The 23,286-nt window shown below is 40.6% G+C and overlaps 1 protein-coding gene across 2 annotated transcripts in view; it reads left to right on the plus strand.

Moving 5' to 3' along the window:
• Positions 1-23,286, plus strand: part of nkd2b (NKD inhibitor of WNT signaling pathway 2b) — a 126,801-nt gene that overhangs the window by 76,331 nt on the left and 27,184 nt on the right. For both annotated transcript variants that reach the window (XM_043719325.2, XM_043719326.2), the window contains exon 4: positions 9,220-9,277. In XM_043719325.2, the coding sequence (XP_043575260.1) occupies positions 9,220-9,277 (58 nt within the window). The remainder of the gene's footprint in view (positions 1-9,219; positions 9,278-23,286) is intronic.

Genomic DNA, 23,286 nt, shown 5'->3' on the forward strand with positions numbered 1-23,286 from the left:
GCTCCGCCTTTCAATAATATAATGGTAGAACCAGCATTCCTACTGCCCACCTTTGTGCATTTTCTCCAAAACCCTTGATCTCCACCACTGATCAAGATCTACCTTATCTTAGCTTTAAATATAAACAAGGTCAGCGCTGAATAACCAGACCTGAGTGGGAACATGGGCAACCTTCGAGCTTTAGAATGATGGTCAAAAATCACATGACACCAGGTCATAGTCCAACAAGTTTATTTGAAAACACTAGCTTTCGGAGCATTGTTCCTTCATCAGGTGTAGTGAGAGAGGAGGCATCAGACACAGAATTTCTAAGTAAAAGATTATACAACTGATGCAAATGCATTGAACAAACCTAAATAAACCAAACATATGCATCAGTTGTATAATCTTTTACTTTTAAATTCTGTGTCTGATACCTCCTCTCTCACTACACCTGATGAAGATCAGAGCTAGTGTTTTCAAATAAACTTGTTGGACTGTAACCTAGTGTCATATGAGTTTTGACGTTGTCCAACCCAGTCCAACACTGCACCTCCACGTCATAGAATGGTGATGTAAGAGATGTTAGAAGTGTGGGTAAAGATTTCTGAATGGGTGTGAGCAAGGTCTGGGGGGAACGAGGTAATTGTGGTGGAGTTGCAAGATGAATGCACATGGTAATGGATGCAATGTATAGTTTTGCACTTTGGATTTGACCTAAACTACTGATCAGGAGGGAAATGGAATTAGTTGCAAGATGATACTGGAGTCCAAAGCATGTTTCTTTCAGTCAAAGGAAACCAAATACTGAATGAATGGGCAGAAGGCAGCATAGCTGAGGCAAGTAATGGAATGGTATTAATATTAGTAATGGCATAAAAGGTCTAGGCTATGATGATGCAATGGTGATACTTAGAGTGTCACCTCTAAGTCAAAAGGTTGAGAGTTTGAGCCCCCCACCAGTGATTAAAATACAAATAGTCTGATTCTTCAGTGCAGTAATGGTACATACAAGATCCTCCTTTTTTTTGAAATAGTGTCAGAGAAATTCTCCCCAGGGTCAAGGATAAGTTTGGTAGAGACTGAGTGCACTAGGAAGGGAGCATCTCCAAAAAGATGCTATACTACACTTGGATGGCTCTGGGAATGGAGCCAGATAAGGTCAGACCCCCAGAGCCGAGCGGGAGAGAAGACACTGATTACATATCCATTTTCCATTGTCTACAAAATATGGCAATAATCTAATTCTGTTCTGTGGTTAAAAAATATTATTTTTCTTTGTTTCCATTGACTCATTGTTAGAAATAAAAGCGAATTGCACATTAACAATTTATGAAGAAATTGAGAAGTCTTTGGACATATTTCAACAGGAATGCTTGTTTCGTTCTGAAAGTTTCAGCTTGAAATCTGAATTGGCCCACTCTTGTACTCTTGTTTTTTAAAAAAATCTTTCATCTGGAAACATGAATGGCAAATGTGCAGTTTGTTGGACATAAAACATAGGGTGTTAATGGAGCTCACTGGTCACCTTTTAAAGTGTAGATTATCTTTCATTGAGGTACTGTTATCAGATCAATGACTTCCGGTCCTCTCTTCACACTGCTGCCCATCCCATTGACTTTTATCCACAAAATTGTGTTGTTTAGGAAACTCCTGTGCACTTAGTACAATGTTCCTTATCGACCTGTTGACTGAAATGAGTAGCTCATAAAGGTCACCTTTCTGAAGGGAAGTGTTGAACAAAGCTCTGTAGTGTTACTGGCTCCTTGGGAATGCAAAGGGGAGGTTTGCTGGCAATGGGAGTCATTGCAGAGTTTGGGTTGATGTCACCTGGTCCTTTATTCTTCCCCTCCAAGCGATGACAGCTGCCCTGCAACCTGACTCTACATGAAAGGCTGGAAATGGTGGAGTTGAAAGGCAATCGGCAATGATTCCACAGATCTTGGGAACAGTCAACTAGCTCTTTCTTCTGATTTTTGATTTGTGTGTGTGCGTGTATTAAATAAATCAGAGCAGTCGGTTTCAAAGCTTCATTGCACAGAAGCTTTCCCGAATGTAACTCAAATCCAGTTTTTTGGACATTTGATTTGTGTGAGATTATAATCTCCTAATTTAAATGGTACATGCTGGATCCTGGTCACTGATATTGAGGAATACTGAGGTGAGATAATTTACTACAAAGCTAGCTGTGTTGTCCCTGTCTGAAAGGTATTGCAAACACTGCTCAGAGCAAGACATTGAAAAGTGTTACTTGTTGAAAAATATAGGCTGCACACAACAAACAAAATTTAAAAGAGGCATTACTTTGTTTTAATGTTGTTTTTTGTCAATGTTAATCTTAACACCTGTATCTTCATGCCTGTCTTTTCCTACTCTGTTTAAGGGAACTTGTCTTGATCATGTTGGTCTCAGTAACTTATAATTATAGATTCATATAGCATGGAAACGGACCCTTTGGTCCAGCCAGTCCAATCTCAAACTGAACTCATCCCACTTACCTGCACTTGGCCCATATCTCTCCAAACAATTCTTATTCTTATTCAAATGTGTTTTAAATGTTGTAACTGTACCTGAATCCACCACATCTTCTGTAAGTTCATTCCTCATTGTCTGTGTTAAAAAAAAAGTTGCCACTTAGGTTTTTTCTAAATTTTTTTCCTCTCAGCTTAATAATATGCCTCATGGTCTTGAAATCCCCAATGCAAGGGAAAAGACACCTGCTATTCACCCTTTCTCTACCCCCTTATGACTTTAAACCTCTATAAGGTCACCCCTCAATCTCCTACATGCAAATAAAAACAATATCAACCTATCCAGCCTGTCCAACTTGAAATGCAGATGCGAATGTGTTGCAGAAACATGGATGCTAATTTGATGATGGTGCATGAGTGGGTCTATCAGCCTGTGTTGCAACTTTCCTGGATCAATTCCGTAGGCTTCAATGGAAATAGGAATGGTAATGGGGGAGTGATGTAGTGCCAGCTGCTGATTGCCTATAACCTGCCAGTTTGTTTCAGTCAACCCTGAATCTTAAAGTCGGGGTTTCAAATTCCACTCCAAGGCCTCTTACACATAATCTGGCCTGCGCTGCGCCATATATGAAGGGAGAGCTGCACTGTTAGTTGCCATCTTTTGGTTGAGTTGACAATTCAGAGCTCTGTCTGTCCATTTGGGACGATGTAAAAGATTGCATGAGCCTATTTTGAAGAAAATTGGGAGGGAATTCATCTCCACTAACGATTATCCAATGCTATCAAAAAAAAAATCACTATGCTGTCAATAAAGCCCTACCTGTCTGTAAATTACTCTGGAATTTCTTGAGAATATGTATGATGTCCTAGAAACGTGATGACGATCTGCAATCAATTTGCAGGAAGGGTGTTTGAAGCAGTTTCAATAGTAACTTGCTAAATTCAAGTGATGTAAATATTAGAAGAGGAAAAATGATAGGACTGCACTTGTCATGAAGTGGAACTAACTATATCGCTCTTTCAAAGAGCCAGCAGTTGTACGGCAGGCTGAATGATAGTCTCTTATACTGTAGAAATCTATGAATAAATGTAGATTTCTATTCTTTGGAGCTGAGATGTTATGCCCTTGCCCCTGGGTTACTTATTCATCAGAAATTGTTGTATTTCATGTTCTACTTCATACTAGTGCATCATTTGAACACTCTAAGGAGAGCTTGCACTGTTCACACAAAAACTCAGCTAGATATTGTAGAGAACGTCGTCAGAACTGGCTTTTGTATCCTGTGCAAGACCTGTAAACTGAAGAGCAGTCCCTTGTGGCATTACAGTCTTGTTTGAACAATCTGTAGCACTTTACAATTGACCATTGTGAGAAAACAGCAGGCAGTGAAACATTTATCCAGCGTTTCCTCTCCCATCTGCCCAATAATATTCCTAAGAATTCTGTGAATTTTATCAAGAAATTACCTCTGTGTTCAGACATAACTTTATCAAATCTCAACCGTAGATTTATAAAAATTAATCCTGACACTTCTTAATTAAGTAAAGCTGCCAGTCTCTAACTGAGTCCAATTATAAAACTGCATAAATTGGAGTTGGTCTTTTTGTTCCTCTGAACTAGTTCCTAAATCATTTTGATTTATTTTCATAATCTTGTCCTTTATCTCGCACGAGCCTTGATACAATGATGAGTTTGTGGTGACAAAGGAGAGATTTGGCTATTTGCCTGCAACAAAGCCTTCTCTCCCAGCCCAAGCTCTTGTCATTTTGCCAGTTCCCTTTTGTTCATAGCAAGAGAAACAAGAAGGAAACTCTTTTTGCCATGTGTGTGTACTTCAATCCTGAAAGATCCCTTGCTAGAATTCCTGATCAATGACGGCTACTTCCCAAAAGATTTGGAAATTGTTTATGCACCTCCCTCTGCCTGGGAGACTTCAAAGGCTTGCATGCATACTGCAGATGATTCACGATAGTGTTAACAGAAGAGAAGGTGTCTGAGAAAAGTGTTTTGGAAAGTCAAGGACAGGGGAGAAAAATCTTCTGGATATTTGCTGAGATTGAACTGAAACAAGTCACTAGCACTTGTCAGAAAGAGGGAGCCCCATTAGAGGTCAGAAAGAGAGATTACGGGTTTCTCAGATTTCACTGGGTAGTTTTAATTCCACAGACAAGAATAATCGATTGAGTAAATGAGTGAGTTACAGGTGTACATTCTAATGCATGGGGAGGGCCAGAGTTTAGGCCTGTCATTGACTTGGGAACTGTTTCAAATATGAAAGTGGGGTTGAAGAGGTACATATGTTGATTCTGTTCCTGTCAAATGATTTACATTGCATTGTTAGGGGGAACCTTGAAAGTACACAAGGGAGCAACAACTAGGTGGGTGTGCTGAAGTGTGTGGGGGGCATACCAGCTATTTATCACTTGGGCCAATTGCTTTCTGCAAACTTTGTGTAATTTTAATGAAGAATTCTGTTAAAAGGTTGACTTGGCAATTTTCAAGAAAAACCCTCATGCCATCAGCGGCATGTTGTTTTTTCCCCTTCTATGTTTTGCAATATATATCATTTCTGGCCCAAGGTACAGGGAGGTCTGCGAGTGCCACCCAGAAGGGTTTAAACTAGTTTGGCAAGTGGTGGGGGTGGTGGGGAAGCCAGAATAGTAGGTCTGCATGTGGATTGATTGAGATGAAGCTCGTAGTTATGTCAAGTAAGTCTAACAAGAACAGCAAGCAGGGCCAGAATAATGAAAGCACTATAACAAGATAGGGAGATGTGCTTCGAACATGAATCAGCACATGGAACTGCGCTGTTGTAGTCATTACAGGAACTTGTTTGAGAGATTGACAGGACTGACAGCTCAGTATTCCAGGGGTTAGATGTTATGGGTGAGATAGGGAGTGATATGAAAGGGTTTGGGGAGGTGCAATTGGTGTAGCTCAGTTGGCTGGATCATTGGTTTACAGAGCAGTGGTGATGCTAACAGCGTGGGTTCAATTCCCATCCCGGTTTGAGGTTACAATGAAGGACTCTCCTTCTCGACCTCGTCCCTTGCCTGAGGTCTGGTGGCCCTTGGGTTAAATCACCACCAGTCACTTCTCTTCAATGAGAGCAGCCCCTATGGTCTGGTAAGACTATTGGGACATAACAACAACAAAGGGAAGTTGCATTGCTGACTAAGGAGAATGTCACAGTTGCGCCAAGAGATGAGATCTCATCCAACAAAGCCATATGGGTAGAACCCGGGAATAAGAAAAGTGCAATCACCACAACATGGGTATCCAATAGGTCTCTGAATAGCCAATAGAAGACAGAGGAACAGATCTATAGATAGATCATAGAAAGATGTGAAAACAAGGTCGTTGTAATGGGTGATTTTAACTACCCCAATATTAACTAGAACTCCCTTACTGTCAAAGGCCTGGATTGGCCAGAATTTGTTAGGTGTATCGTGGAGGGATTCTTGAAACAATATGCCCAACCAGGGAAGAGGCCATACTGGATTTGGGTATGAGCTTGGCCAGGTGATCAAAATTTCAGTGGGAGTGTATTTTGGGAATAGTGATCATTCAAATTTTAAAATCGAAATGGATAACGATAAAATCAGTCTTTAGGGAAATTGGGAAAGCCTAATTACAACAGTATTTGGCAAGAACTGGAGGAATTAGCTTAGGGGTGGCTTTTTGAGGATCTGACATGTGGGAGTCCTTTAAAAGGCAGTTTACTTAGAGTTCAGTGGACCAGCATGGTCCTGAGAAGATTAAAGATAAGGATAGCAAGATTGAAGAACCTTGGATGACAGGAGATGTTGAAAGTTTAATCAAAAAGATAAAGAAAGCATAGGTAAGGTTTAGAAAACTGAAATCAGTCAAGGCTCTTGGAATATAAAGGAAGTCGGAAAGAACTTAAATGAGGAATTAGGAGTACCAAAAGAGGCCATAAATATCCTTACCAAGTAGGATTAAGGAGAATCCGAAAGCATTTTCTATGTGTATTTTGAAGAAGAGGGTAGTTCAGGAAAGGGTAGGTCTGCTCAAGGGCAAAGTACGAAATTTACATGTAGAGTCAGAGGAAGTTGGTGATGTCCTTAATGAATATTTTGCATCAGTATTCACTAAGAAGGAATGATGATAAGAGTAGATATGGGTATGTTGATATTTCAGGGCATGTCAATATTAAGAAGGAAATAGAATTGAGTGGCTTGAGAAACATTAAGGTACATAAGTCCCCAGGGCCTGGTGGGATTCATCTCAGGATATTGAGAGAGGCAAGGGAGAAAGTGACTAAAGTCTTGACAAAGATCTTTGTATCTTTGTTAGCCACAGGCAGGGTGCAAGGAGACTGGATATTGGCCAATGTTGTTCCTTTGTTTAAGAAGGGCAACAGGGATATTCCAGGAAATTCTATGCCAGTGAGCCTTACATTAGAGAAATTATTGTAGAAAATTCTTAGGGACAGGACTTGTTAGGGATTGTCAGCATGGTTTTGTGCAGGGGAGATCTTGTCTCACAAACTTGATTGAATTTTTTGAGGAATGACAAAGATGATTGAGGGTAGAGCAGTGGATGTGTCTATGGTGTTTACTAGAGCATTTTGCAAGGTCTCATATGGTAGGCTGGTTCAGAAGATTAAGTCACATGGGATCCATGATGAGTTGATAAGCTGGATATAAAATTGGCTTGGTCATGGAAGACAGAGGGTAGTTGTGGAGGGATGACTGGAGTTCTGTGACGTCTTTGTTTCTAACATATATAAATGATTTTAGTGAAAGTGTTAAGTGGTCTGATTAGTAAGTTTGCAGATGACACAAAAATTGGTGGAGTTGTGGAGAGTGAGGGAGTTTGTCAAAGGATACAGCAAGATATAGATCAATTGGAAGATTAGGTGGAGAAAGGGCAGATGGAGTTTAATCCAGACACGTATGAGGTGACATATTTTGGGAGGTCAAATGCAACGAAAGTATACAGTAAATGGCAGGACCTTTTTAGGAGCATTGATGTGCAGAAAGATCTTGGGATCCAAGTCCATAGCTCCCTGAAATTGGCAACACAAGTGAGTAATGTGGTAAAGAAGATGTTTAATATGCTTGCCTTCATTGGTTGGGGCACTGAGTATAAAATTTGGGAATTCATGTTGCGGCTGTGTAGAATTTTAGTTATGTGACATTTTGGTTATTGTGTGTAGTTCTGCTCATCACACTATAGGAAGGATGTGGAGGCTTTGGAGAGGTTTCGAAAGAGGTTTATCAGGATGTTGCCTGGATTGGGCTGTATTAGCTATAAGGAGAGGTCAGACAATCTTTGATTATTTTTGCTAGAGGGTAAGAGACTGAGGGGTGGCGGCATACAAGTATATAAAGTTATGAGAGGCATGGATAGCATCATAAAGTGCCAATTTAAAAAGGTATTGATAAATGTAATGTATAAATCGTCAGTCAAGGCTAACTTAGAATATGATGTCCAGACATCGTGCCTTGAGCAACTGCTGGCTGTGGGGAAAACACAGCTCACATTTACAAGAAGTGAGAGGCTGTACCGATGGGGAAACACTAAAATGCATTGGCAGTCCATCTGTTAGAACACAAAAGGTTATGAGGCAATCAAGATAGAGGTGTGCAAAATTGTGGGAAACCTTTGAAGGCTAAAATGTGGAGTAAGAAATGTTCCACTGGCCAGTGAGTTGGTAGTTAGAGAAAATTAATTAATTACATTTCATTTCCAAATGCAGAGTGAAATTCGGAGAATTTTAGATTAGATTAGATTAGATTACTTACAGTGTGGAAACAGGCCCTTCGGCCCAACAAGTCCACACCGCCCCGCCGAAGCGCAACCCACCCATACATCTACCCCTTACCTAACACTACAGGCAATTTAGCATGGCCAATTCACCTGACCTGCACATCTTTGGACTGTGGGAGGAAACCGGAGCACCCGGAGGAAACCCACGCAGACACGGGGAGAATGTGAAAACTCCACACAGTCAGTCGCCTGAGGTGGGAATTGAGGTGGCAAATTGGTCAAGCATTTCATGGCCTCACAAAATATTTTGGAGTCAGAACAGTTTGTAAATGGGGACTGGAGAAAAACAGAAAAATATAAGAAGCGATCTGGGGAAGTAAGGGGATGGCTCAGTGGTTAGCACTGCTGCCTCATAGTGCCAGGGACCCGGGTTTGATTGCTGCCTCTGGTGGCTGCATGGGTTTCCTCCAGGTGCTCTGATTTCCTCCCACAATCCATGTGCAGGTTAGGTGAATTGGCCGTGCTAAATTGCCCATAGTGTTAGGTGCATTAGTCAGGTGTAAATATAAGGTGGGGGAATGGGTCTGGGTGGGCTCCTCTTCGGAGGGTCGGTATGGACTTATTGGGCCAAAGGGCCTAATTCTATACTGTAGAGAATCTAATCAAGTCCTGGAAATATAGCATGGGTGTAATGAGCTGAATATGCACAGCTATTTATAAAATTTGAAATGCACAGAAACTATCAGTAAAAGTTCCTCGCCTGTGTTTGAAGACCATTCCTCCTCCAAAACGAGAAGAGAGGTTTAAATGAGTTCTTTCAAACAATTGTTGTTCACTTGTGGGATTGTTTTGAGGTATTTTGATTTTTAGGCACAAAGTGCTTTACTGGGATCTGTTGCTGCTTTCATTCGAGGTCCTTTTTGCAGGGAAGTGCTTATCCTTTGTGTTAATGATTCAGTGACTGAGGTTCCTTTCTATTGAAACACATCTGTTCCTTGTCTGTAATATGTTCCTTTTCTGTCTCTCCTGCAGGAGGTATTGAATGGAGAACTGAAAGGACAATTATTTGATGACCAGTGCCCCCTGGAGGGTGAGTGAAGAATGAATTATTGTTGTTATTTGTGAAATTAAACTACAAATGCTGAAAATCAATTTAAAAAAAAGCAGACAATAAATATTTAGCCTATGAGTTGGGATCTTGATATTGTTTTGTGTGGACAAGTCCCTAAAAGCACATGACCCAATGAAGGCTGTCACTCAAAACCATCTTTAGCCATCATCCGATCTGCTGAAAGTTTCAACACTTATTGCATTTGTATAGCATCCTCACCCTAGTCAAATATCCTAACTTACTTCACAGGAGCATGATTTTCCTTTTAAAGCAATGACATCTACCAATGTTTACAGCTAAAGTGTAAGCTATTAAGGCCCAGTCCCACAGCCAGCTGAACAAAAAACCAAATCCAGTGTAACCCCTTTTATTTTTAATCTGATTATTTTAATATTAATCTGATATATTGTCTGTATGATGGACTGGAGGAGTAATGGTGATTAGGATTTATGAGGCCATGGCGTATGTGCATGAGGATTTTCAAAGTGATAGGTTGCTGAGTCAGAAGTCAGAATGAGTTAGTGAGAAAGGGGTGAATGGTGAACAGAACTGTGCAAGTTAAGGTTTCAGCCTCCAAGTGTCAGATGACATCAAGTTTACAGAGGGTGGGAAGCTGACCAGCAGAGATTAGATTAGATTAGATTCCCCTTCAACATGGAAATAGGTCCTTCAGCCCGACAAGTCCACACTGACATTCTGGAGAGCAACCGCACCCAGACCCATTTCCCTCTGACTAATACATCTAACACTATGGGCAATTTAGCATGGCCAATTCACCTGGCCCGCACATCTTTGGATTGCGGGAGGAAGCCAAAGCAAACCACACAGAATGTGCAAACTCCACCCAGATAGTCACCCAAGGCTGGAATCAAACCTGGGTCCCTGTCGCTGTGAGGCAGCATTGCCAACCACTGAGCCAACGTGCAGTTTTGAAAGAGCAGATCAGTGGTAACAAAGACATGGATGATCAGGAGATTAGCTGAAGTTTTGAATTATCAGGGTAATATTAGAGGTGGAATCAGGAGGCTAGGCACTGGAAAGAATGTGAAATTTGAAACTATGTAGAGCCAAAGGGTCATATAGGATGGAAACAGACCTGTTGGTCCAACAGACCTGTTGGTCCTGAAGAAGGGCTTATGCCCGAAACGTTGATTCTCCTGTTCCCTGGATGCTGCCTGACCTGCTGCGCTTTTCCAGCAACACATTTCCAACTTGTCCATGCCAACCAGGTATTCCAAACAAAACCAGTCCCACTTGCTTGCATTTGGTCCATATCCCACTAAATCTTTCCTGTTCATGTACCTGTCCAAATATCTTTTAAATATTTTAACTGAACCTGCATCTATCACTTCCTCTGACAGCTCATTCCACATACAAACCAGACTCTATGTGAAACATTTGCCCTTCAGCTCCCTTTTAAATCATTCTGCTCTCACCTTAAAGTTATGTTGTCTAGTTTTGAACTCCCCAACTCTAGGCAAAAGATCCTTGCTATTCACCTTCTCTATGCCCCTCTTGATTTTATAAACCTCTACAAGGTAACCGCTCAACCTCCTACGCTCTGAATTAAAAAGTGCCAGCTTATCCAGCCTCTCCTTATAACTCAAAGCCTCCAGTCCCAGTAACATTCTGGTCAATCTTTTCTGTGCTCTTTTTCATGGACAAGTGGTGTTGCAAATCAGAGAGCCTGGAGCAGATGAGAAATGGAGCAATGAGGTAGAGCTGGGCATTGCCAGTGTGCATGTAGAATCCAACATCGAAGAAACATGGTTATCATAAAATCTTATTTGTCTTTGTTTTCTTCAGGATGGTTATATCCCCTCAAACCAAGTACCAAGTGTCCACACAAAGCCTATAGAGCATCTAACATATATTCTGCATTGACAGTGAAACAGCTGTGATTAACACTGTTAGCCTAGTACCTCCTGTTGCAGTGTTTTGTCCACTGGTATTGTGTGATTTGTAACTTTGTACACCCCAGTCCAACACCGGCATCTCCAAATCAAAAGCATTAAGTGGGAGCAGTTAATGAACAAAAAAAGACCAAAATGGTGTGGGCCATTTTCCCTCCAGTCCCCTATCCCATCTCGTTGGCCCTACAATTTCCTGGCTGAGGGGGAAACACACTTTGACCAATCTAGAAAACAAAATCCTTGAGCTATCCATAGCAACTGGGCGAGCTCCATGAGACTGCAGTCCTGGTTAATGCAGGTTTCTGCTCATACCACCCACCAGCTCACAGTGGACAAGCTTGACACTTCCAAGAACATTCGGGAATGTGCTGAAAAGCTGGGAATGGTGGCTTTCCTGATGAGTTTGGGGATATGGATTACTAAAATGTTGTAGAGGTAATCTGCCTCAAAAAATAATCCGAAGAGCTAATGGAATGTTAGTTTTGACAACTAGAGTTTGTATGTTTTCCTACCAAACGAGTAGGCTGCAAGTGGGAAACCAGTGCTATCAGGACTATCAAGACCCTTATGTGAGAATTGTCAAGCATATAGTCATTGTTGGAACTTTGAAAAGTATATTTATTAAAAATTAAAAAGAACAAAATATTTGCATTTTTACAGCACCTTTCTGCTTTCCAAATTACACCCAGTGAAGTAGTTTTGAAACGAAGGCTTGGATTTCCCCTCCATGTTAAGAGTGCAGATTCCTGGCTCAACTAACACCACTCAGAACTAACTAAAGACCCAGATGGTTCCAACTTTGGATGGGCGTTGGTGGTGTGGAGGGAGGAAAAGCGAGGTGGTGGTGTGGGTGTTAATTGGATCTGAGCCCAAATCCCACCCCCACCCCTCCAAAAAAAAAACAAAAAGGAAATTGAGGTTGGAGGCAGCCACAATGGTGGGTGTGGAGGCAGCATGTGGGAAGCACTGCCCTCACTGATCTTTATGGCAGCCGTTAAACTTACAATAAAACAAAATACAGTCCTCCCACCCTCATCTGTCATTTCCCATGCACTTCCCATGCCCCAATTATGCTACTTCATCATGCACAGTACCCCATCAACTGCACAAATCTCCTTCTTAATCCCAATGATTCTCATTTGTCTAGATATCAAAGACTTACAGGGTTATAGGGGTAGTGTTGGAAAATGGCATCAAGGCACAAGATTAACCAGGATTGAGTTGAATGACAGAGGAGACACAAGGGCCCAAATGGCCTACTCTTCTTGTCTTCAATCTTACTGATTCTTCAGATGGCTGATTCCCCATCTTTGCCAACACAGTCCACTTGGATTAAACAAGAAAAATCTGAAGCTGAATTGCTCTGGTCTGCCAAGTTTTTGTATCCCAACAGGCTTAGGGTTGAGTTACTTTTCTACCTACATGTCTTGGGGATAGTATATAGGACATTAGAGCAGATTTGGGGTTAGTAGAAACAGCAGGTGAGAAGGTAGTGGGTGAGCTGGGGAAGAATTTCCTTTTTACTAGGATGAGTGAGTGAAAATGGCAACAAGCAGTTACTTTAACCAAAAATTACATTATTTAAGAATATCAAAATAAATTGACAGGTAAAAGTTTGAGCTGCTTAAAAAAAGCCAAGAGTCGTGCTTATAACCTTCAGGAGATGAGACAGCTCATCTCAAGTAAAGGGAGACTTGATATCAATTGCTGATGACAATGGTAACTTAATCAGTTGGCATGAAGTGCATGTAAAGCAGGGTAATCAAATGCAAAACATTATGCTTGCTTACTATTGGGCATTTCCTCATTATTTAACTAGTTCTTCTTGAGCCTCCTCCCTTTATCCCTTTCGCTTGTTCAATGATGTGTTTTTTTTTGACTGACGCAAATATTTCAGTTGAATGAATGATCTTGTTTCTGCTCATTCACATGCATAGTGAGTCATGATGATGGAGCAGCCAATACCACCTTGGGGATTTACTACATTTCCTTCACTGATGTGTGAAGAATTAAACATTCGAGAGGCTGGCTCTAATTAAATAAGTCATGGACAGCTTTAGGCTTTGTAAGGGACAATTATGCAGGGTTAAAATATGTCACTTCCCAGTGATGCATGCATGTTTACAACCTCTTAATCAGTCATGGCTGAATAAGACCATAATGGATATAAGTATTTGTTTACCAAAAACTCTATCAATTAGTGTCTTCAATCGAAAGCTCAAAGGTCAGCAGAAGTTTGCAACTCCCTCACAACTCACTGTTTAATCATGTTGGAGTGGGAAGAATTGGGGCAGGAATTTGGAAGTTTATTTTGAAAACTGAAAAGCATATAAACTATTGATCCATCAATGTGTTTTGGTTATGGCTGAAAGACCTTTTATTCTGGTTACAATCTGGCAACTGCACATTGTCTACCCAGTTAGACCATTTTGTTAGAAAACCTTGTAGTTGCTTTCTTGTTCTCAGTCTCTTTTTCTTTTTTTTAGTTCTCTGTCTCACTTTCTTCCCTCTCTTCCTCTTTGGCTTTTCCCTTTTATGTTTTTCTTTTACTTCCGTTCTCATTTTCCATTCTTGTTCTTTTTTGTTCTCTCCCTCTTTTTGAATTTTTCAGTCTTTTAAATTATAACTGAATATCACTTTCATTGAGCCCATTGAGTTTTTTATATGTTAGCACCAAGTTACTATCTTTTTCGAATTGATTAACTGGAGCAGGAAGAAAGATCATGATTCCAATTATGATATTTCCTTGTTTGTCAATGATCGACTTAACATCCACAAAAGCGAATGAAGAAATAAATAAGCTCAGGGGATTCATCTTTCGAAAATTAATAATTTGGCAACTGACTTGTGAATTTAGCCTAAGCCAAAGAAAATCAGGCTATCTGGAAAAAGCAGACAATCCAATTCAAAAACTGTGCATTTCAATCCAAAGGGAAAATTCTACTGTCAAGAATAATAATTTAATACAATGGAAAAGAATTGAGAGGAAGTATCTTACTGTTCTTATACATGATTAAGAAATAATACAGCCAGAAATACTTCATTTTTAAAATATGAAAGGGATGTGTGCTGAGATGAAACCAAATGATAAAGGTTTATAAATTTTCCATAAAAAATATAATTCCCGAGGTAATTGTGCTTAAAAAAAACTCCTTTTTTTAAGCCCAATTGAACATCAAGAAGAAAAACAGAGCAGCTGCTGTCAGGTACCCTCCTGTCCTGTCCTGTCCTAAATTGCTACAACTGTTTCATGATTTTTCAGACTACTTGCTTGAGAGCAGAACTAAGCTCAAAATTCAAATCTAAGCAGGTGCTGTGATTGATTTTGTTGTGTATCTGGCTAATAGCTTTGATGACATGAGCCCTGTTAGCCTTCTCAAAGATGTAAAATTAGATTGAGCTGCTCAAATTGGAGCAAATGTTTTTGAAACCTTTGAATTAGTGATGGTTAATTTTCTGCCACAGCAGGGAGAAATGAGAAGGGGACATCGATTATTTTCACTGTCAGGGAGCTTGATAACCTGCTATTTACTTGCTTATATAAGTTGTTATTCTAGAAGGTTCACTTGGACTAATCAAAGATGGGATACTTTCCCTTTCTCACACCGATGATAAAAAAGCAATTTGGTGTGATATGATACTCCGCTGCTTTTTGAAATTTGGAGACATGGTAGCTAAAGTGGTCCTGTGTTAATTTAATTTGGACGACAATTGGAAGTTTAATTGGGCAGTAGAGCTGGTGATCTCGTCTGTTGAAGCAGCCTTTGAGGTGATGTATGGAAGCTAAAAATGCTGGAGAAGGTGTGGAAAAGAACACAAGACATTAATTTAACATGTCATAAACCTACTTGAAGCTTGATATGCAACATTCAAAGAGTAGATATCTGCCACCTATCACCTGAAGCATTGATCGTATCATTAGTGCAGGAACTTCGATAATAAAGGACAAATCTACCTAGTTTGCCATCTACCATTCCACTAACCACTTGGTATTACTGCAGTTGTTGACTGTTCTAGCAATCCGTCCATCTCCTTCAGTGGGTGGGCCCACAGAGAAGATGAGAATAATCACAATCAGAGGAAACCATTGCAATGTATAGATACAAAACCACCCCTTTATTTCTAGCATGTACTTTATCTCAAATTTCTCAAGAGTTGTAACCCAAAATGCTAATTTGTTGGGGGGGAGGTGGGGGGAGCGGTAGGAAAAAAGACAATTTGATTTGATTCCCTGACGGAATTTATTTTTTGGTTCATGAGCAAACCAGTCAATGATGAATTGGCAACTCCTTCCATTTCCTGCCCAATCTTCTAATGTCTAATGTGCCTAAAACCCACCCGAGGATGTGCAGAAACAGGCAGAAATAATTAATGGAGAACTTGCTTACCTTTATCCAAACTAGTGTTGAACTAGCTTCAGTAGTGAGATAAAAAAAAAAGGGTCACAGCCCTATGTGAGAGATCCCATGCCACCTGGTTCTGTTTAGTGTGTTGTAAGCAGAGTTTTGAGAGCTAACATTTTAAAAACCAAGCAAAGGCTGCCTCTCACTGAACACCAGGGAGTAAATTGCTTGTATATGCTTAACTAAAGAAAAAGTGAAGTGATTCATAGCTGGGAGTGATTATTAAGCTCCAATTTCATTCTCCACTTTCAGATGTTTCTTTTTTTTCAAATGTTGTTTGACCCTTTGCCAGTGAGATTATAGGCTAGTAATCACTTCCAGGTATTCATTATTCTCCATAATCTCACATGTTGAGTAAATTATTTCAATCTGTTGATTTGAAATTTGAAGACTGCTTCTTTTCATGGCTGCTTCAAAACTTAATGGAGCTAAATGATTTTTTTTGTTTTTAAACCAGTTGATCTCCCGGACTGCAGTTACTTTGCTGTTAGCCGTCAGTTCAGTATCAGTTTTGTTAGTGTAACCCTTCACCTGTGGGTTGGGTAAAATGATCTTCCCGCTTCTGGTTTTAAATTAAAACTGAGATCATGCTGGTGTTTTTATTGGGCAAGGAACAGGGAACTGCACCTGGGGGTTTTGCAAATACAGTGGAATTATTTGCTTGTCCAGTCAAGACGACAGCTCCTTGCGTTTATATAGCTGCCCTTTAGTTAGATAAAATGTCCCGAACTATTTCAAAGAACAATGATCAGACAAATTTGATGCAAGTCACATAGAGCGGTACTAGGATCAGTAGGTTTTAATGAGTACCCTAAAGGAGGAGTGATCCTTTGAGACCAGGTCATAACCTCCTCTGTCCTCCCTGTGAGGGTGTAGTGGCATAAATACAAGAACCCCATAAAACACCTCCAAATGTACTGGGGGGTACTAGCTGACACTTCCCAGAAGCAAAAGATCTTAAAAATGACCTTGCCTCCAATTTGGTCTTTTAAGAAATACTTATGTGGGGCCCATCTTGCAGCTCTACACTGTTTGTTTCCAGAGTGCTGCACAAATTCATTTTCAGCACCTACGTGGTCCAGGTTGGGTTTTCCACATTGCATCAGCCGGGTGAGTGGGGTGACATCAATATGGTGTTCCTTCACTGCTCTGCAACACCTTGGGTAGTATCGTCTCAAGGGCGCCCTATGTGCCAGAAACAAAACTGTTTTGTTTGGCACAAGAGGGATACAATTTGTGTCTCTTGAGTACTCAGTGCAAATGCAAGTGTGTTTGCTTCAAAGGTGCAAGATGTAGCAATGCAATTCTGTTCAATGGAGTGCAGGTTGAGTCTATGCTAATGGCGTTAATCTAAATTTTCTTGGCTGTGATGTTTGGCGCGTAAGGGTAAGAACAGTGGCCAGAGCTTGGAGACTTGCCACAAGCAAATAAATCTCTGACTTCTTCCTGTTGACCCTGGCATAAAAATTCATATATCTCCACAGATCTAGTCAGGAATGTGTTTATGTTTTATTGATCCCCAGATAGGTGAGGATCCTGAGGTCTGTGCTAGTTATGCGTAAAGGGACATCAGAATGGGTTTCAGTCATTCAATTATTTATATAGGTCAAAAAGCAATTTTTATTGGGCACAAGATCATGTTCCCTGTTCTGAAATGAGGAATGTAAGGGAGGCCATATATACAAGATAGTCTTCAATAAATCTAGTAAGGAATTCAGGTGAAGTTTCTTTTCCCCACCCCCCTCAGTGAGCAGTTAGAATGTGGAACTTGCAATCACTTAAGGTGTCTATTTATTTTTAAGGGAAAAAGTTAACATCCTTTAAAAAGAAGCTTGAACTTCCAGTTACGAGCTGAAAGAAGGACACAGAATTTCACGTTTTACAATTGCTTACTGTTTAAAAAAAATGCTAAAATTGCCACTGAAATAAAAACAAAACATTGCAACTGCTACCAATCAGAAATGAAAGATAAGAGTGCAGGGTAAATGCAGCTTGTCTGGCAGCATCTGTGGAGAAAGAAACAAGAGTTCCCTTTGAATCTCATATGCCTCTATATTTGAAAAAGATACTTGACTGAAATCCAATTTTCTGTTTGTAGCCAATGAACACTTTAAATTGCAGAATGGAATATTCCCCTTTATGGTCAGTATACATTGCATTCTCCATGATCATAGTCCTTTAGCAAATGGTCCCGAGCTTCCAATCATTTTCATTTCCATGTGTAACCGATTAGTAACTGTAAGTGACTGTCTCCAGGATTTCATCACCTGTCAGAGCATTCCTTGAGTAGTGCATAAGCAGTAAAGCCCTTTCTGATGATTCTTCATCCCCAGTGCCACGTCCGCAATTTTGGAATGTAAGACAGAGGAGAAAGAGTAGGCTATTCAGACTTCAGGCCTTAGACATATACAGGATGCTTCACTTTGTCTAAAGCCCAGTATCTTCCCATATCCAGCTATGGTGGCTTACAAAGCCAAGCAGCCTTCCCTCTAGTAGACCACACCAGAACCTGACTGAAATATTCATTGACTTATAGGGAAGCCTGCAACCTGATTTTCAAGAGAGGCTTCCTCTGCCCTCATCCCCATGGCAACTGCATCCAGGTAGACATGTTAATTAGCTACCCATGATCCCCTATTCTCATAGAAGCAAATGGGCTGTTTACAGCATATTTTGTTACAATTCAATGCCTTCAATGACATCCTGATACCTTGGGTGATTCTGGGTCAAATTTTCCCTCTTGAGTTAGGAACATTCCCAAAGCTGCAAACTCTACTCTGGAGGAAGTGCCCCGATCTTCATACTTTTGTTCCAGTGGGATTGGTTTTAATGGGATTTGGATGTGCTGTCCTCAAGCAGTGCAGAGATGGCCAAAGGGGTTGTTGGATGCTGAGGGAGGATGCTTAAAAGTTCCTGTTAGATAAAAAATATCCCTGTGGCCCTCATCCCTCATAACCATTCCACCCCATCCATGCCACCATCCATTGTCCTAGCTAAGGTCCCTCCATGTTCATTATACTCCTCTAGTCACACCCCAGTGCCTTTTTGTCTTCAGTGCCAGCTTTGTGCTCACTCATGCACATTGACACTGCCCCATCCAACACCCTTTGCACTTTCATGCTCCATGCCAATTCCCCCTGTAACCACTCTAAGCAGACCTCAAAAACTGTACAGAGATGAGATAAAACAAGTGTTATTACAGACTTCATTGTTTTCCTAAAAGAAGTTTCATTCATAAAATCCCATTCCAAATATATAATGATTTCAAGTACTTAATCCTCCATTTTAAAAAATGCTTTATAAACCCCACATTAAGGACTTTATAACCATTCAGACTTATCAGTCAAACTACAAGCCTATAGCATAATCTTCTGATAATGATAGGTTGTAGAATTAGTTGTGCAGGACTATTCCAATAAGGATACCCCTCAAGCTTAGACTAACAGGCAATGAAATTGCAAGCATCCACAGCAAGCTGGGTTTTATTTCAGAATTTTAGTGGGTTTGAGAAATGTGAATGACTTGACATCTTGATAGTTCCAACAAGGTTATCATGTTGATTGTAAACAATCCCAAAGGGACACTTAAACCCCTCCAAAGAGCTTCCTCTTTAAATGTCTCCAACAAAATTAGTCCTTTCCTTAGATATCTGAAGCCAGAGTTTTGGAAATCCTAGTTATGAAAATTGCATCTGTTTGAATAAAACTGCAACTTTAAACAGTGAGCTGCCTCTCGAATCCATGGATATTCAAGCTACAAATTATCCCCATAGCTGATTGTAACAAAAAAACAAGAACAAATGTTGAATTCAAAGCTAAATTATTGATTCAGGCATAGTGTCATCAAGTTTGAACAGTTTTATTGTTTCAAAATAAATTAACCATGATGGGAGGAGTTTTCCTGAAATTCTGTACAACGGGGTGTCCACTCTGTAATTCCTTAACCCTGAAAATTTAGAGCTCAGACAACCCTTTCATACTTAGGATTAGTAAAACTTCTGCCAGGATTTTATAAGCCTGATGGCCTGCAAATGATGCAAAGGCAATGGATTAGTGGTATTATCACTGGACTGTTAATCCAGATAATGTTCTGGGAACCTGGGTTCAAATCCTACCACGGCAGATGGTGGAACTTGAATTCAATAAAATTGAACATTTTAATCTGGAATTAAGAGTCTGATGATGATCATGGATCCATTGTCAATTGTTGGGAAAAACCAATCTGGTTCACTAATGTCCTTTAGAAAAGGAAACTGCCATCCTCACCTGGTCTGGCCTACACGTGACTCCAGACCCATAGTGATATCGAATTAATAGATAAATCCTAAATTTGCTACCATAAGCAATATACTGCTGTTAATCACTTATACAGATAATTGGCGATCACAAGTGCAATTGCAGAATTTGTGGACAACGCCAAAGTAGGTGATATGATCAACTCTGAGGAACTCCAACAAAATGCAAGATGGGGCTAATAAATGGGCAGAATGAATATGCAAGTGGCAAACAAATTTCAATACAAGTGTGAAGGTGGGAGCAATAAGGAGGCATTTGAACAAGGCCTTTGCTTTTAGAAAGACAAAGTGTTGGGACTCATCTCCAGAGGAATAGAATTGAAGAGCTGAGAACATAGAACGTTACAGCACAGTACAGGCCCTTTGGCCCTCGATGTTGCGCCAACCTGTGAAATTAATCTGATGCCCACCCAACCTACACCGTTCCATTGCTATCCATATGTATGCCCAATGCCCATTTAAATGCCCTTAATGTCGGCAAGTCTACTACTATTGCAGGCAGGCCATTCCATGCTCCTACTACTCTGAGTAAAGAAACTACCCCTGATATCTCTCCTAAATCTGTCACTCCTCAATTTAAACCTATGTCCCCTCGTGTTAGCCTTCACCATCTGAGGAAAAAGGGTCTCACTGTCCTATCTAACCCTCTGATTATTTTACACATCTCGATTAGGTCACCTCTCAACCTTATCTTCAATGACAACAGCCTCAGTTCCGTCAACCTTTCCTCGCTACCACATCCTTCCTATCGTGCGGTGACCAGAACTGTATACAATGCTTCAGGTGTGGCCTTACCAGTGTCTTGTACAGCTGAAGCATGACCTCGTGGCTCTGAAACTCAATCCTCCTGCCAATAAACACCAACACACCATATGCTTTCTTAACAACCCTACCAACCTGGGTGGCAACTTTCAGGGATTTATGCACCTGGTCACCGAGATCTCTCTGCTCATCTACACTGCCAAGAACTTTACCATTAGCCTGGTACTCAGCATTCATGTTATTTCTTCCGAAGTGAACTACCTCGCACTTTTTTGCATTGGACTCCATTTGCCACTTCTCAGTCCAGCTCTGCATCTTATCTATGTTCCTCTGTAACCCACAACATCCTTCAGCACTATCTACAACTCTGCCTACTTTAGTGTCGTCTGCAAATTTACTAACCCATCCTTCTACGCCCATATCTGGATCATTTATAAAAATGACAAACAGTAGTGGCCCTAAAACAGATCCTTGTGGCACACCACTAGTAACTGAGCTCCAGGATGAACATTTCCCATCAGCCACCACCCTCTGTCTTCTTTCAGCTAGCCACTTTCTGATCCAATTTGCTAAACCACCTTCAATCCTGAAACTCTGTATTTTGTGCAATAGCCTCCTGTGTGGAACCTTATCAAACGCCTTACTGAAGTCCATATACTGAAGAACTTGTGTTAAACATGACAAGACCACACTTGGAGTGTGGTGCACAGTTCTGGTTTGCATATTTTGTAATGAAAAATGTAAAACAATATTTGTAAGGATGATGCCTAAAATAAGAGGATATAACTGGGAGGAGAGATTGAACAGGATGCTCTGATTCTTTCAGAATGTATTGAGACTTTAAATTCTGAAGGAGGTTAATGATATAAATGTAGGAAAGATATTTCCACTTTGTGAAAGGTTCTAAAGCTAAGGGCTATAATTTGGAGGTCTTGTTGTGCAATGAGTTGTATCCCAGTCTCAATACCCAAGGTGGAGATTGTGGATCAGATCTGCCTTGGGATGGAAAACTGAAGAAGTGGATGACAATCACCAATTCATTTGTCCGAAGAATTGTTGCAATGTTGATGCTATTACCACTTCATACAATTAATGTATATATTGATGCTCTTGAGGGGAAACTGGATAGGTTTCCCCTCAAGATAAGAGCAGAAGGTATTACTGATAAGATTACATAAAGAGGGCTGGGAGGGGGCTTGTCCAGGGAATAAACACCATTAAGGAATTGTTGGGTTCAAGTTCTTGTTCCTATCTAAATTCTATGTAATCTGCTAGTGTTAGTAACTGCAGGTAATTGGAGATAGATGGGGACCCTGATGTTAGGTATTTGGATTCCAATATAATTTTATTGTAGGTATCTTTTTTAACTTTGTTTCTTTTACTATTTTATACAGGAGTATTTTTGTACTGAGGTACCTTTGTACTTAAGATGGCACCATGTGTGGTGACATTATATACATTTCATTGTACTCCTGTACTAAAGGACTTGAGTACACGTGACAACAAAAGCTAAATCTATGTGATTTATGGAGATGAAGTAGCAGCCTATCCTGTGGTCCATAGTATCCAGCCAGCTTCAGGCCTTAATGTTTTTGGATTAAATTACTGCTGTTCCTAGGCAGCATAATTATGACCCAGGAAGATAGTGAGTTGACAGTCAATGGAGAGTGACAAGACTGGGGTGAATAGGTCAGGGTAGGGGAGCCTCGACAAGGAGTGTAGAGTTGAGGCACTGGTGAAATGCCTGCTTCTCTATCTCTAAACGAGTATTTGTTTTCTGAAGAAGGGTCACTGGACCTGAAATGTGGACGGCACAGTAACTCAATGGTCAAAACTGCTGCCTAACAGCGCCAGGGACCCAGGTTAAATTCCAGCATCAGGTGACTGTCTGTGTGGAGTTTGCATATTCTCTTCGTGTCTGTGTGGGATTCCTCCGGGTGCTCTGGTTTCCTCCCACAGTCCAAAAATGTACAGGTTAGGTGAACTGGCCAAGTTAAATTGCCCATGGTGTCCAGGGATGTGTAGTTTAGGTGCATTAGTCAGGGGAAATATACAGTAATAGGGTAGGGTAAGGGGTCTGGGTGGCATACTCTTCGGAGGGTTGGTGTGGACTTGTTGGGCCGAAGGGCCTGTTTGTATAGTGTAGGGATTCTAATTCTAAAAGAAATGTAAACTCTGATTTCTCTCCATAGATGCTGCCAGATCTGCTGAGTTTTACCAGTTATTTCTGTTTTTGCTTCTGATTCCCAGCATCTGCATTTTTTTGGGGGGGGTTTGAACATTTATTTTACTTTTTACATGATGTAGAGGGATAGTGACAGCTAATGCTACACTGACTGATTTGAAATCTCAAGTGCAACACCTGATCCACATAATCCAAACCAGTTTCCTTGTGGGAATTAAATCTGGATGCTGAGTTACTCCTTTGCTTATATGTGGAGCACAGTGTCTGTATTAACCCTCCACTTTAACTGATGGCAGTTACCAATGTGGTTGTGTCCTGAACAAAGGTCCAAATCATTGTTATTCCCTGAAATTCTTTTTTCTTGCTCTTCTCCTCCATCCACCTATTCTTTTTCATCTGGAAAACAGGAGCAGCAAGGATTATTTTGTAGC

This window comes from Chiloscyllium plagiosum, unplaced genomic scaffold, assembly GCF_037043375.1.
Source record: "Chiloscyllium plagiosum isolate Xiang-an unplaced genomic scaffold, Cpla_swu_hap1 HiC_scaffold_34, whole genome shotgun sequence".
NCBI classification, from domain to species: domain Eukaryota; kingdom Metazoa; phylum Chordata; class Chondrichthyes; order Orectolobiformes; family Hemiscylliidae; genus Chiloscyllium; species Chiloscyllium plagiosum.